Source organism: Podarcis raffonei, chromosome 14, assembly GCF_027172205.1.
Source record: "Podarcis raffonei isolate rPodRaf1 chromosome 14, rPodRaf1.pri, whole genome shotgun sequence".
NCBI classification, from domain to species: domain Eukaryota; kingdom Metazoa; phylum Chordata; class Lepidosauria; order Squamata; family Lacertidae; genus Podarcis; species Podarcis raffonei.
Window position 1 is genome coordinate 4511819 of NC_070615.1, and position 15485 is coordinate 4527303.

The window sequence follows — 15485 nt, forward strand, 5'->3', positions numbered from 1 at the left end:
CCAAATCAGGCCGCAGAGCGTGTCTGGGTTGCAGGCCCTCACCACCTGGGTGAAGCTGTCCCAGGGGTCATCGGCCACCATGGTCCCATGGCAGGACCTCAGATGCCGCCTCCTCACTGCTGCCATCTAATGATGGGCTCTGCACCTACTCCAGTAGCATATGCAGCTCCTCAACAGTCTCACTTTCCTTGGCACTGCTGATACTGAGGGCCACTTTCAGGGTGTGCTGCTGTAGCCCACTTCTCCTGGGCACTCACCCCGGCTCCCGCCATGATAGCAACCTGCAACCAGCTGCTGCGGGTAATAGAATTCACCAGCTCTTGCTAAGCACCCCTCTTCACCCCCTTGGCTCCATTTCCTCTTGTAGCAGCAACTGTTGCAATAGCCAGGAAAGCCAGCACCCTAGTTAAGAAGCCTACCCCTTAAAGGCCAGTATATGTGGACTTGGCATCATACCTTATTTTTACTGAAAATGTTCCTTTTCTTGAAGGAGAACAAGATAATGTCCCTAAAATCCGCTGGGTGTTTTACATGCACATCTTCAGCACGGTACTGTAGAACACGGGAGGTTTTATTGATGATCCAGTAAGGACTGTACACAGACAGAACCATCCGGCTGCCAACTTTTCTAATGTGAATGTATATATCAACTGTTGTCGTGTCTGCAGAATTTGATGTGAAGCACACAGGAAAGAACTCTGGCAGCGAGTCACTGAGTCGAAAGTGTCCGTTCCAGTTTTTACCTTGATATTTTATCAGGACTAGTTCCATGATTTCACCACTGATTCTCGAATGAAGAACATCAGCAGTGCTCCCTTCTGGCAGTTCATGGGCCTCTGCTGTTCCCTAAAAGTAACCAGCAAAAATTATAGAATATTTTTTGGAAAATAGAGTATCAACACTCAAGGACATCTGCACATCTTTCTTATTATAAAGAAAGAAATATAAGCAATATCAATCAGAAAACTGGCACAAGGACATCTTAGGCTGACAGAGTGGTGCAGAGCTAACAACTTGCTCATAAATACAAGGAAGACAAAGGAGCTTGCGGTGGACTTCAGGAGACAGAAGAGCAATGTCCAGCCACTTTTGATTGATGGGGTCTGTGTGGAGAGGGTAACAACGTTCAGATTTTTGGGCATTGAATTACAAGAGGATCTGTCCTGGAGTGTCAACACAAGGGGGCTTGTGAAGAAGGCGCAGCAGAGACTGTACTTTTTGAGAATTCTAAGGAAAAACCATCTTCCGCAGAAACTGCTGCTTGCCTTCTATCACTGTGCCATTGAGAGCGTGCTCACTTATGGCTTATGTGTGTGGTACGGAAGCTGTACTACCCAGGACAGGATGGGGTTGTGCAGAGTTGTTAAGGCAGCAGAGAGCATTGTTGGCTGCCCACTCTCCACCTTAGAGCAGATTTATGCCACAAGGTGCCATAGGAAGGCACTGGACATAGTAAAAGATCCATCGCATCCTGGTCACTGTCTCTTCGAGCTCCTGCCATCGGGACGGAGATACAGGACGATGAAGACAAGAACGAGCCGTCTTAAGAACAGCTTCTTCTCCAGAGCGATCTCGGCCCTGAATGGGAAGCCTGGACTTTGAAAGTCATCTAATCTTCCTTGCTGTACTATACTGTATTGTCTAATTAGTGTTTTTATGGAGCAGTCAAGTAATTTCATTGTCCCCGAGAGGGGGCAATGACAATAAAGATATTATTATTATTATTATTATTGAGCCACAACCCATTTTTAACACAACTGAAAATGATGTAGAAAAGAAACAGCTTTAGGAATATTGCAATAAACACACAGTATTCTAATCATCTCAGCGTAAAACCCCAGGAGTCTATGACAACCTTCCCCAATCTGGTGCCCTCCAGCTGTTTTGGACAATTCTCATCTGCTTCTACTGGCACAGCTGTGATGGCTGGCACTAGCAGAAGTTGTAGTCCAATACATCTGGAGGGCAGCAGGTGGGCAAACACTGGTCTATGACATAGTTGCAAGTCGTGCAGTAACCTTCTTCCTCCTTCTGTTCACCCACCCAGGTCCTGCGAGAAGAAGCAGTAGCAAAATTGGGAATTTTTAAAAAAATGAGCCAGTTATACCTCCAAGTCTTCAGAACTGCAATAATCCAACCATATGCAAAAATCATAAGGCTGTTCATCTCACAGACAAAGACACACTTAATGAAAAGTGGTTTTAAAATTACAACAGGCAATTGGAATTGAGATTTATGAGCAAGGATTTTCAAGGCATACCAAACTTAAAATATGTTACAGAAGAAGGAAGCAACTCTATGAAGGATCAAATCATCCCTGGCATTTTCAAGTTATGTTATATCCAGTCCTGAGATGCTATACCTCAAGCAGATATCGTAAAGAGTAGGGCAGAAGATTCCGCAAAGTGAGTGTTGGATAGAGATGAATAATGTAGGCTGGATCCCAGTTCTCCCCATGGGATGCAATGAAGTTTAACTCATCAGGCACAGCAGCAGTATTCACTATTAGAGGCAGAAAATTGACTTCAGTTGATGGACACTGTAGCATACACTTGACTTCGTTGCTCCTATGAAGCTCTTCTCTCCAGGATATGTAGGTTGTGGAAGGATTATACTGACCATCTAAGATCCCAGCTGGCTGAACAAATAGCTGACACCTAAGCTCAAGCACAAGAAGAGAAGGAGGGAGAAATCAAGTCCTTGTTAAATTTTGGGGTTCTTTATTAAAAAAGTAAAACTGCTTAAGAAATCTGAAGCAAATGAAAAAAATACCTATATGAATCTAATGGAACATGGAATTCCTCTTCAGGCTTAGACACACCTATAGGCTCCAACAGTTTAACATTCTTAACAAATTTGTAAATTGTAAATGGGACAGAGAAGTGGTTCTTAATCTGAAATTAAAACACAGCATATTTTACCAGTATGTATAAAAAAAGTGGTAAGCAGCATTTGATAGCATTGTAAACAATAAAGGAGCCAGCAAACAATGTTGATGTACCCCTCCTAGAAGCTAAGATACTATTTGACAATACTCTACCCAAACTTTGACCGAAGTTTAGCCTTGCAATTAAATGCAGCGACCTGCCATTTATATTTCTTTAGGGCATCTTTTCCGCCCACCCACCCAAATCTAAAGCAGCCTTCAAATCAACCACAGTAATTTAACACAAGCATTTTAGAACACAATAATCATGCTTTTAACATACAACATGATCATTTACCTGAAGCGGAGAGCGTATGGTAATAACTTTATTTCCTTCTGCTGCATCTATCTGCACTACAACAGAATCCGAGTGATCACTCTGAGGATTTCTTACATTGTGAAGTCTTCTTCCTGGTTTTGCTATGGGAATATTTGCCACCTCTGTGTATCCTTCAGGTCCTGTTTTTACAACAACAACAAAACAACAACTAAATAAAAAAACCACCCCTTTTATTTAAATATATACAAGCAGTAATATCTCAGTCCCGAAGACTTATAAGTTACATGACATATTCAGTTTAAAAAGGATCAGCAAGTGTCAATCTACTCTTCCTGTGACTGTATCTCTTCATACAACGATGATATCAGAAAACACAGTCAAATATCTCCTTCCTTTGGAAAGCAAAGTTTTCCAGGAGGAATGCAGAAGACTGAGGTGGAACCTGAGTTGCTTCTTTTCTAGCAGCAGAGGGAATTTGTTTTGTTTTATGGCTGTTATGTGCAAAAACATCTAATTGCTTGTACTTCTGAAGTAGTCCAGTAAAAGGAGGGGTGCATCTTGTGCTTTTTCTGAATGCATGGGAAACACTTAACTTGAAAATCAATCTAACATTGCTCATTACAACTATTCTTACTCAGAACTGATTCTAACTTAAGCACAGGCATTTCTAGAATTGTGAACAGTTCATGTACTTAGTCTTGAGTAACTTACTCCCTACCAGAGTTGTTTGCCTTGTCCCCCTCCCTCCCCAGATTAACCCTCCTAAACACACACAACATTCTTTACATCTTACCAATGCTCAAAGTGAATAGAGAACTTTCCAGGCGATACATTGCAGATAACTTTCCTCTGTGTGGGGTCTCCACTGTAGAGTATTCAAATTCCAAGTTCTGATCAATTGCTATATCATGAATATCTTCTTTTGCAGCTAATCCAACAACCTGGAGATTTCTGCATGGATGAACTTTGAGGGGAAGACCCAGAGCATTTTTCACAGTAAAGGGAGCCTTGTCTTTTAATGAATAGTCATACGTAGAGGCAGTTCCTTCTGAAAATCCCTAAGATGAAGCAAGCATTTTAAAGTATACATGGACTATAAATGTTCTCGGGCTACTCAATATTCTTAGTAAAGCTATCAGAGATTAAAGTTGACCATTAACAGCAGAAGAATGAAAATGAAGTATAAGAAAGAAACAAGCTGAAAAAGATGGGGGGGGTAACACAGAACTAGATTGAGAAGTTTTAAGGGAGCTCAAGCGCTTGTAGCCTGAATTTGATGAAGGCAGGAAGCAACCCAGAGCATCAAGGAAGCAGCGTCCTACTATCAAAGCATTTGTTCCTGCCTGTAACCTTTAATGTTTTTCTTCCCCAACTATTCTATATTATTTCATTTATTTAAATATTTCCTAGACCATTTAACTTTAAAATACAACAAAGTGGTGCACATTATACAACGAAACATAAAAGCAGCATAGTATAAATAATTATACACATCACAAAAATATGAACAGCAAAATGTAGCAAAAGAAGTTATAAGCAGTAAAATAGACAAAAGAAATCCAGGAAAGGCCTGGGCAAAAAATATGTTTTTCAGGAGCTGCTTAAAAAAATATTGCTTTCCCTGTTATGTTGATAAAGGGAAATAGCTCTCCTTGACATGATTAACCAAGGATCTGAATCAATGCCTTCTTTTCCACCTTCCCACCCCTCAATGACATCAATTTGCAGCATGTTCAGTAGAAAGCATTGCTCCCTTAAACAGTCAGTAGCTAAAGTGAAACAGAAAGAGAAAAATGCCACCTCATAATATGTAATCAATAATTATCTTCTCCCTTAAGTTAATCAAATTACCACTTGAAAGGGCTTGATTACAAATAACCCCACCACAATGCATATGAAATTACCTTAGCTAGATTGCTAAAGACAGTAAGACAGCATTTGGATATTGTTACATTCATGGTATCCTTTGAAGATATATTGATGACACTTTGAGGTTCTGGTAGAACTATGAAGTCATCTCCTGGCAACAAACTTTTATCTTGTAAGGGGTTAGTCTTCATCTAAAATAAATGCAGCATTATTAAATTATTGCCTATTTGAAACTGTGGAAGTTGAACTGCGGAGGCACAATTTTAAATTATGCTAACATTTAGGTTTGCAATTTTGCTTTAGACCAAGAATTATCTTTCTGTTTCGTCAATGGAAATATACAACAATACAAGTTTTCCACAAAGATATTGACAGCTTTTAAGTATGTATAACTTAGAAGATTAAATGGTGAATTTAATGAATGCAAATGACGATTAACATTAACTTCATACATGTAAGGAACAGGAAGACTTGGCAAACATGGAATTAAATTTCAAATTAATTTTTAGAAACTTCTAATTCAACAGCTGCTTATAAACAGTCCATGTTTCAGAATCTAAACATGGAGTACAGAAGGGTATATATTCAACAGAGCATTTGAATAATCAGAGAAAGTTGAACTAAATATTTTTTTAACTTGAAATATGATAGTTTAATAATTTGTGCAATGTAAGATTTTAATTATCTTTTGGTGTGTGTTACTGCCATTTATGCTGTAAGCAGCCCTGAAAGCCTGTTGGGTTGTGTGGCTGGTTAGAATTTGAAGCAAAGACAGAATGAGACTATGCCACTACAAAACCAAGTCCAGGATAAGCAACTGCTAGCATCCTTAAATGAAGCCTTCCACCAACCTATCAGGGACTGATGGGAGTTGTAGTCCAAAACATCTGGAGGGCCCCTAATTGGAGGAAGGTTGCCTAAAATTCATGGCAAAATACACTTTGCTTTTCAGCTGGCAAAAAAAATGTAATATCCAGACAGGAATAACAGTTTGAATTTTCATTAATTAATGGTGTTTATATTTATATATCTGTATTTATAAAAGGTTGCTTACTTCTAACTTTAAGTCCCATTGACGTCTTTCATTATCAACTCGCTCAATAAGCGGTTCCCAAACTGAATTTGTTTCATTGTAATAGTGAACCTGGGATACAATATTGAGAACATAAGAGCTAAAATTATTTAACATTAGGCTTCATTTCAATCTACCACACCTAAGTCAAGCATAATAAATACTTAAGAAACAAAATTCTACATGCACATGGAACAAGTACCTAAAAATAATTTACAGATGTAACTCAAATTATCATTAGACCTAGCAACGGCAGACCATGCCTCAAATATAAAGCATCAATCACTTCTTATATTTACATACCTCCAGTGTCATGTCAGCTGTGGCCGCCATGAGAGAAGACCAGTTTTTCACTGATCCTGAAAATGTTGATTCTGCTAACAGTAAGGGAACAGTGGAATGCCCCAAACCACACTCCAGAGTGATCTGAACAGCTTTCACCTCAACAACCAGGTTCTCCTTCTTCACACACTGCTCGTTAGCACTGAATGTTTCGGTTGCTTCTGTAGCCATGTCAACACCAAGAAACCAATAGTGACACTGGTCAACAGACTTGATACCCCAGAGGTCCACCGTATTGCAAGCAGTCTCACCAGATCCTTCATCCTTCAGGTTTGATTTCATGGCAGCCATGATTGTAATTACAGTATTGAGAATTATTGGTGAAATCTTTAAAAGGGGAAAAAAAGCTGAATTAACAAGTTTCAGTGTTTTATATGCACAACATGTAACAATGTGTGTTTTATGGCACCACAGTGGTGTTCAGTAAAGCATCTAGCAACTGCCTTGTGCAAGGAAAGCACTTTTAAATGGAACACTGGCCATTTCCCCTAAAGGGGCCTTCTCTGGCAAACTATGTGAGGCAAACAGTGGGTTTGTCACTTCTCAAGTTTAGTCCATGCAGGAAACTTACAATTTACTTTGCAGGCACCTCCTCTCTTGCCAGTCTTTAGTCCTCATTCATGGCAGAGGACCCAGCTCCTTAAGAAGTCCGAAGGGTGTCCTCGCTTTTATAGCCACTGAACTCTGCTGCCCTTCTTCCCTATCCTGCTCTATTCCAGGGTTAGTTTCCTGAACAAGAACAGGCACCACAGGCACAGTCTCTGGTGGTGGTGAAAATGACTGACAAGAGGAAGAGTCTCTTGGTATACACTGTACAATGCTCTCTTAGGAGCATTAACCAGATAAGGAGCCTGAAATTTTAAAAGTGTTGCTGTTCTGGTCTACATTTGCCGTTTTTGCTTTTCTTCTTTTTGTCTTTTTGGTTTTCTTGTGGGAGGGAACTCCAAGGAGGTGGAGCAAGCCCTGTTGCATTCTTTCTTACTTTTGTGCTTTGTACTTCCATCCTGATGCCTTGGCTAAATAGCCCATTAAGGCTTATTGTATTCTAGTAATAATGCATTTTTCCAGTTGTTCCTGTGGAAAATTGTGGGGCAAGCTGCTGGTCTAGGTAGAAGCACATATTTAGGAATGGACTATAAAGATGCACACTCATGCTGTCCTGCGAGGGCCCCTGGCAGCTGGTCTCAGCATTGTTGCCCATGTCCCACAATGAGAAAGATCTTTCCTCCAAACATAGGAGTAGAGTCAGGGGAGAGAGAACAACTCTGGGTGAGGTGTCCCTCTTTCATTTGGGCCCCCTGAGGATGAACCACTTGGTGAATGTATTTATTTTAGAGCATTTTAACCCATTTAAATTTTTATAAAAAAAAATCTAAATGGTGCAATATAATAATAAATAATAATAATAATAATAATTTATTATTTATACCCCACCCATCTGGCTGGGTTTCCCCAGCCGCTCTGGGCGGCGGCTTCTAACAGAATATGAAAATACAATAGTCAAATAAACATTAAAAGCTTCCCTAAACAGGGCTGCCTTCAGATGCCTTCTAAAAGACTGGTTGTTGTTTTTCTCTTTGACATCTGGTGGGAGGGCGTTCCACAGGGCGGGTGCCACTACCAAGAAGGCCCTCTGCCTGATTCCCTGTAACTTGGCTTCTTGCAGCAAGGGAACTGCCAGAACTCAGCATACAACAACAATAATAATAATAATAATAATAATAATAATAATAATAATAATTACAGTAACAGATAAAATAGAGGATCAGAATAGAAAAATATATGGTCTAAGTTCAGTAACCAAGTTCAGTGGAAAGGCTGGCATCTAAAACAAATAATAAAGAGACCATCCCATATTACTGAGGGAAGGGTGTTGTAAAGTGCAAGGGTGGCATCAGAAAAAGGCACACTACAGAGTCACCACAAAACAGCACTCTATAAGGTGACATGTATTTTAAACCAGTGCTAGGCCTTTCTGGAAATACAGGGGGAAATTGTCATTACAATACCATTTACTAACCTTTACAATAAATTCTTCTACTATCACTCTCACACTCTGCATTTCTGAAGTACGCATCACAGCTTCCATAGTCAGACAGCAAGGTTGTACAATCTTAGAGAATACAAGCATACTGTTAGAAATGCCCTCAAACTTAAAACAGCATGAAAGTTATTTGATTTCATTCTAATTAAGATAAACATTAATGCTTTGCTGAAGTATCCTATTTTGCAATAAGAGGGAGAGAGTACTGAGAGGAAATCAGTAACTAAAAAGTATACTCTCCCACAAGGAGAATAGGAACTGGGTAATAAAGTGACAATGTATTAGTATAAGCACAACTGTGATGAACAGGCAGCAATAAGGAGCAAGCATGTTTACTGAATGGAACTAAATGCCAGGAAAACCATATGTAAAGGTCTCAGCCATCCAGAAGGTTATTCCCAGATAATACAGCACTATATTCAATTGTGTAGAACCACCTTTTTCATTCCAGAAGCAGCCAGTTGCAGAAATGCAATGCCTCAGAAGTGCTACACGGCTTGTGAGTGAAAGGCGTTATTCTCTCCAGCTATAAAAGATAAACTACAGCACAGAACTTACTGTTGTAATATTCTTCTCTTCTTTCTTTCGGAGGAAAGGGCAGGCCAGCACTTTCAAGTCATGCACTTGAGCATTCATACACTGATCAAGAGGGCTAGTTGACAAACTGAAATCACATTGGAATGAAGCTACTAAGGCAGGAGCATCAGCCTTTGTTAAGTTGGCAACAAACACAATTTCTGGTTCTATGATCCGTGTCAATACTGTCATGTTGGGCTGCGGTGATCCATCTAGAAAAGTTTAAAATTTAGTTCAGTCTTGATTTAGCAGCCAGTCACCACAACAGAATGAAAAAGATACCTCCACGGCACCACCATGAAATACAATTTTTACAATAGCGTACTTCAGAAAATTTTCCCTAGGAGTTGCATCCAGGATGCATAAATGTGACTGTACTGTTGGCAATATTGTGCTCCTTGCTACTAATAACTGTTTCAAATTTTACTTCACAATTTAAACATCCGGACAAGTCATTTTTCTCTGATTTCATAATAGAAAAGTCTAGTGTTTCTGCTGTATGTGACATATGCATTTTCTTTTGATAGGGGATCCACTTATATAGGTATACCGATGCAGGAAAGCATAATAGAAATACTTGCATGATTCACCCATCTACTTTTCAAAAAGTTGTCTGATTATTTTGGTTAGGTTGAACTAAACCAAGCACTGATTCACTACCCAAAGAAAAAAATGCCAGCAATGTTATCTCCAAACAATGGAAAACAAAATAAATGGTGCACTGTTCACTGCAGTGCTCATAAAAGATACCTAAGACCAAATGACATTTGGTGGTGAACAGGGACACAGTTGACAAGGAACTCTTTTTTGCTTGCTTGCTTCAGAAAGATAGGAATATACTTCTCTAAATTTAAACTAAATATAATGGGTGGATAAAAGGCAAAGGTAAAGGACCCCTGGACAGTTAAGTCCAGTCAAACTTGACTATACGGTGTGGTGCTCATCTCACTTCAGGCCAAGGGAGCTGGCGTTTGTCCACAGACAGCTTTCCATGTCATGTGGCCAGTAGGACTAAACCACTTCTGCGGCAACAGGACACCATGATGTAAACAAGAACACATGGAAACACTGTTTCCCTTCCCGCCGCAGTGGTATCTATTTAGCTACTCACATTGGTATGCTTTCAAGCTGCTAGGTTGGCAGGAGCCGGGACAAAGCAACGGAAGCTCACCCCGCTGCATGGATGCAAACCACCGACCTTCCAGTCAGCAAGTCCAAGAGTCTCAGCGGTTTAGACCACAGCGCCACCCGCTCCATATTGGGTAGGATACAAAAGCTGTGGGAGCAGAAGACTGCCCAGACAAAGCTATTCCTCTCCACTATAGCCCACTGAAAAGAACCCTGTCACACAAACTGTTTAGTTGCCCAGAAACATTGTTGAAAAGTGCCAATATTTCAGATTAGCTTTTACTACCTTAATACACATTCACACCCTGTTTAAAATTTTAACTGACATTAGTGGGCTTAAGCATGCTCAACTCTGCACGAGTATTCATTGTTTTGGTTTTATTGTTTCAGATGTGGAACTATGTCAACTGAGAGAGTTCTTTTGCTGACCTTTATCTGGTTTAGGTTTGCCATGAGTGGTATATTTTAACTGAATCTGGGTAGATCCTTCCATCGACGCTGTTGGCATTGATTTAACAAAGAAATCTGCTACCGTCAATAGAAACTCCACACTGGCACACAAATACAGTTTATCCAAGACAGATATGATTTCACTCCCATTTTTATCTTGCTTGTAGTTGAGGTCAATCATGACACTATCATCTGTGCCATCTTTCTTATCTATCATTCTGAAAAATAAACAATAAAGCCAGAAAACAAGCTGAAGAACTGCTTTCCTGAAAGGATTTATAGTTTAGTAGGCTTCCTTGGGAGGAAGGGCAGGGTATGAATTCAACCAATAATAGTATTTTTCATCCAATTGCAACAAAAGATGATGCTACTTATAACGTGACTGCATTGTAACTGAAGCCAATTGTCAGTTTTCAGCATTTTCCTAGTTTGAATACAGCTTTCTTTGTTCACCCAGGGCCACCTAGCCCAGACATTAGCCAAAAGGAACACTACACTAAAGGGAGTTTTCTTTCTCCCCCCACCCACCAACATTCCCAGAGAGAACTCAGCTACCACTTTCCTTCCCTTGCATCGTGGCTCTTAAATAAGCTATAAAGCCTAAAGCAGAGTTTGCACTTTATTTCATGTGCAACACCAAGTTACTTACTACAGGAGCTCTAGAAATATTAATAATGACATCAGAGTCTAACCTTGAGGTTGCTTTCTGAATCCCTTCTCTGAGATCATCCAATGTACATGTTTTCAACTTAGTATTAATATCCATAGAACCATTTGAAAATATCTGTCCTGATGATGTCATAAGATGCAGTCTGAGTTCTCCAAGACACAAGCTGTTATCGTGAAGTGAAAGCTGAGATTTCTACAATACATATAAATAACCAAGGTAAAAGAATTATATGCAGAACCTAGAAGACTGAAAGTGCATACTTTTACAATCTACTTGAGGACAGAAGCACGAGGACACAATTGTTATTAATGCTTTAATAATTTAAATGTTTGCAAAGGAGAAAAAAATCTATATGAAGATTTTAATATTTCAAAGCTTGCCACAAATGGAGGACACTAAAATGAGATAGGCAAACTAGATTCAGTGTGCTGGGTATATCATTCCCTTTACTGCTGATATTCAGGATGAGTAGTGTAGCCAAAACACCACCACCTGCTCACAAGAGAAGTATCATCAGGCTTGGTGGAGCCCAGAGGCTTGCAGAAGTACAAAAATGGGGGGGGGGACAGAAAAGAAGGCCAACTTCCTCCCTACCCCCAAAGGCTAACAAATTGTGCATGCTTACAACATATGCCTGCTTCACCCAGGTATGATGTGATGAAAAAGAGGGGTCAGAACCAGGGTTTCTGTGGCAGACTTTGTAAAGCCATTATGCAAGATTTTAGCTGAGAGTGCTGGGAGAAGGACTCAAAGTGAAGAATGATGTTATGGGGAGGTAAAGAAACAGTCCAAGGGCTCATCTAGACTTCCTTTTGCGCTGCACTTTCCAGGCATAGATCTTCACTTTAAAGCTCAGTGTTCGAGCAGTTTTGTTCTTTGTTGTGGTGCTTTCCTCAGGAAAACTCATGTTTTACAGCTGAATCGGGACAAACTGCAATCCACAGAAACCTCAATTGCCATTTGCTCCAATTTAGCAGCAAAATGTGGGTATTCCCAGGAAAAGCAGCAGGGCCAAAAAAGAACCACTTGGACACAGAGATTTAAAGTCTGAACCTGTGCCTAGAAACACGGCACAAAAGGAAGTCTGGATGAGCCTACAGAGGCTGAGGATGGAGGAGACTGGAGCAAGAAGTGTCATTGAAAGCAGAAATGCAGCAGAGGAAAGGGGCGGACAAATGAGTGAAATTAAAAGACAATGAGGAAGAGAGGAGAACAATCTGTGAACCTGGGCAGGGAATGGAGCTGGAGAGGAGCAGAACTGACAGCAAAGAGGTGACAAATGGAAGGGAAAGTGGGCAGAGAGGAAGGAGGAGGACACTGTGGGAAGAGAAGAGGCATCAAAACATGGGATTGTATTTAACACTGAGCTCATTAATTATGGTAGACAATATGTTAACTTATAATGTTCTTTTTCTTTAAACGGTATGATTTTATCCAACATTATCTTAATTCATATTTACTCCAAAGGAAAATATTTTTCATGTTGAGGTGAAACAAACCTGCTCAACATCAGAATTGTAGAGAACAATGGAAAGCGATTCAAAATTGAATTCAAACTTAAGGGTCACACTCTCCTTAGGTTGTGTTTCATGAAGATCTCCTTCTCCCGAAGTGATGAGACTACCTGAAACATTTTAGAGATAAAAAGTAACACTTGAATCTGCAGCATTTTGGAGATCAATACACATCAACTGTGCTAAGATTTAAAAATTAGCTGCCAACTCTTCTTTGATCCCATAAACAAAATACCTTGCTTAAGACCAAATACAGTATCTTATCGTAATTACTATAATCAACTTAGCTCAACTTATCACCTTCATGGAGATCAGCATCAGTTGGGCTTTTGCTTTGTTTGAGCATCTGAGCTTCTGGTAATGTTGACTGTATAACCCTGCTAGGCGCAGCAGCTTCACCAAGATTTTCCAGCAAAATTTTCATGAGCAGGGTCAAATCATCTTGGCTGAGAGAGATCTGTAAATAAATTAAACCATTTTTCCCCTCAATAAAGCCACTTTTAAAAAGCTTTGTATTTAAAAAATACCTTGCAACTCCAATTTTCAATCAACACCTGTCTTGGACTCAGGATTGCACTGTAGTTTCTTGAAGTTGAGCATTACACTCTCCAACTGTCAGGTAACAGAATTGGGGGACTTTACTCATGCATAGTGCCCCCACAGCCTATTATAATAAAAAATGCAAGCAGTCCTTGCTCTCCGTAATGTTAGTCACATGAACAATGTTATGAAAGTAAAAACCAATATAATATCCAGTAGAAAATCCTGGAATCCCAGCAACCATGAAAATTCTGTTTGGTTGAATCAGTTATCACCTACTTCATATTGTAAATATTTGCCCATGCAAAAACATGTCAAAGAACAGTCAGGAATACTTCTATGTTTAGCAAACAGTATTATGTCAAACAGCCTTCACTGTTAAGTAGAGATAAACCTAGCTACCAGAACAAATTATTGGGCTCAGTAAACTCTTGTCATGGCAAAAGCAGCAAGTGATTAGGTCAATAACTATTAAGCCCCGAGTTATAATTATTATCTCAAAATATTTGCAATAGGTTTATCTCCATCTAGAACAAGGAATTATCAAGACTTCCCATGGCCTTACCTGCATGGGCTTCAAGTCTCCTTTAACTGTAATCCCTGGGATTTGTAGGTACCAAGCTGCTGCTAAATTCCTCTGGACAGACAACAACAGATTTACTGGCTGCAAAATTTCAATATCTGGCTGAGAACCACTGCCTATTGTGGTCCTACAAAACAAAGGTTGAAACATTAGGGCACATAAGATACCTGCAGTCACTCCATCCATTGCTGAAACAGAACACATGGATTATTTGGTCAGCTCTATGAACTATCACCTTGTGTGCTAAAAGCAGCCCTTGTCCTGTGACTGTCTCTAGTCAAGAACAAGAACCACCTGGCCATCTGTCAGGGTTTCTTTAGTTGTGATTCCTGCATTGCAGGGGGTTGGACTAGATGACCGTTGGATTCCCTTCCAATTTTACAATTATTAGAAATGAAGATTCCATTATACTGAATAAAGCCTTCGCCTCATCAAGTGTAGTACCATAAACTCTTGACTAGCAGCAATTATCCAAGTTTAACTCAGGCAGTATTTCCCCAGCTCTGAAACAACACTTCAAATGGAGATGCCAGAATGGGTGGGGAACCAGCAGTGCTCCAGAGTATACTGGAATACAACACTCCTTCATCCCTGACCATTAGAAGAGACTAATGGAAGTTGGAGTCTATTAAGTATCTGGAAGGCCACATGTTCCCAACTCTTGATGGGAATATATCTCCCCAGTGGAGCATCTGTTTCCTCTTCCAGGTCTGTTAATGTGCAACTGTGCCAGCTTTACGTTACGGAGAAACCATGCATCTACAGGTTTATGAAACAAGTCGTATCACTTGCATCTAATATCACGCACACTTAAATCAAATTTCTCTTTCTCTCTCTCTCTCTCTCTCTCTCTCTAATGTTAAAGTCACACCAGGAAGATTTCAGCAAAACCACAGTCCAATTAACCACCACAGTTAATTGCTTCCAAGTTGGAGGGTGGTTTGTCTGACCAGTTGGGTAATGCTCAACCTGCTTTGGGTTGGGTTGCCCTCCTCCTGTAGGGACAGGCTTGCAGTGTGGGAGTGCTCTTAGATCTAGCACTATGGCTCAGATGGCCTTGGTGGTAAAGAGTGCCTTTTATCAGTTTGACTGATCTATCAACTATGACCCTATCTGGACAAAGATAGCCTTGTGGCATGTTATCCATGCTCTAGTAATTGTATTATTGGATTATTGCAATGCATTACACTTGGGGCTGTACTTGAAAACTCTGTGGATACTACAATTGGTCCAGAACGATGGTCAGATTATTAAGGAAGATAGATAAATATAATCACATTATGCGAGTGATTTGTCATCTCCGATGGCTTCCAATCCATTTTCAGGCCCAATTTAAAGGGTTACTTTTTATCTTTAAAACCCTAAATGTAGCAATCTTCGCTTCTGACCCATCCCCTTGTCAGAGTGAGCAAACACTGCTCTTCAGTCATCTTGAGCTGCAACCTTCTTTAGATAAGGGGATGAAGGAAGCTCTACCTCTTACAGCACAGT

General features: G+C 40.1%; 1 protein-coding gene across 5 annotated transcripts in view; it reads right to left on the reverse strand.

Moving 5' to 3' along the window:
• VPS13C (vacuolar protein sorting 13 homolog C) overlaps positions 1-15485 on the reverse strand; it is a 100312-nt gene that overhangs the window by 27404 nt on the left and 57423 nt on the right. For all 5 annotated transcript variants that reach the window (XM_053365351.1, XM_053365349.1, XM_053365348.1 and 2 more), the window contains 15 exons: positions 13977-14121; positions 13172-13328; positions 12857-12981; positions 11380-11549; positions 10667-10905; positions 9092-9321; positions 8510-8602; positions 6451-6816; positions 6130-6219; positions 5111-5266; positions 4000-4264; positions 3225-3385; positions 2773-2894; positions 2363-2657; positions 457-846 (listed from right to left, as the gene is read on the reverse strand). In XM_053365351.1, the coding sequence (XP_053221326.1) occupies positions 457-846; positions 2363-2657; positions 2773-2894; positions 3225-3385; positions 4000-4264; positions 5111-5266; positions 6130-6219; positions 6451-6816; positions 8510-8602; positions 9092-9321; positions 10667-10905; positions 11380-11549; positions 12857-12981; positions 13172-13328; positions 13977-14121 (3004 nt within the window). The remainder of the gene's footprint in view (positions 1-456; positions 847-2362; positions 2658-2772; positions 2895-3224; positions 3386-3999; positions 4265-5110; positions 5267-6129; positions 6220-6450; positions 6817-8509; positions 8603-9091; positions 9322-10666; positions 10906-11379; positions 11550-12856; positions 12982-13171; positions 13329-13976; positions 14122-15485) is intronic.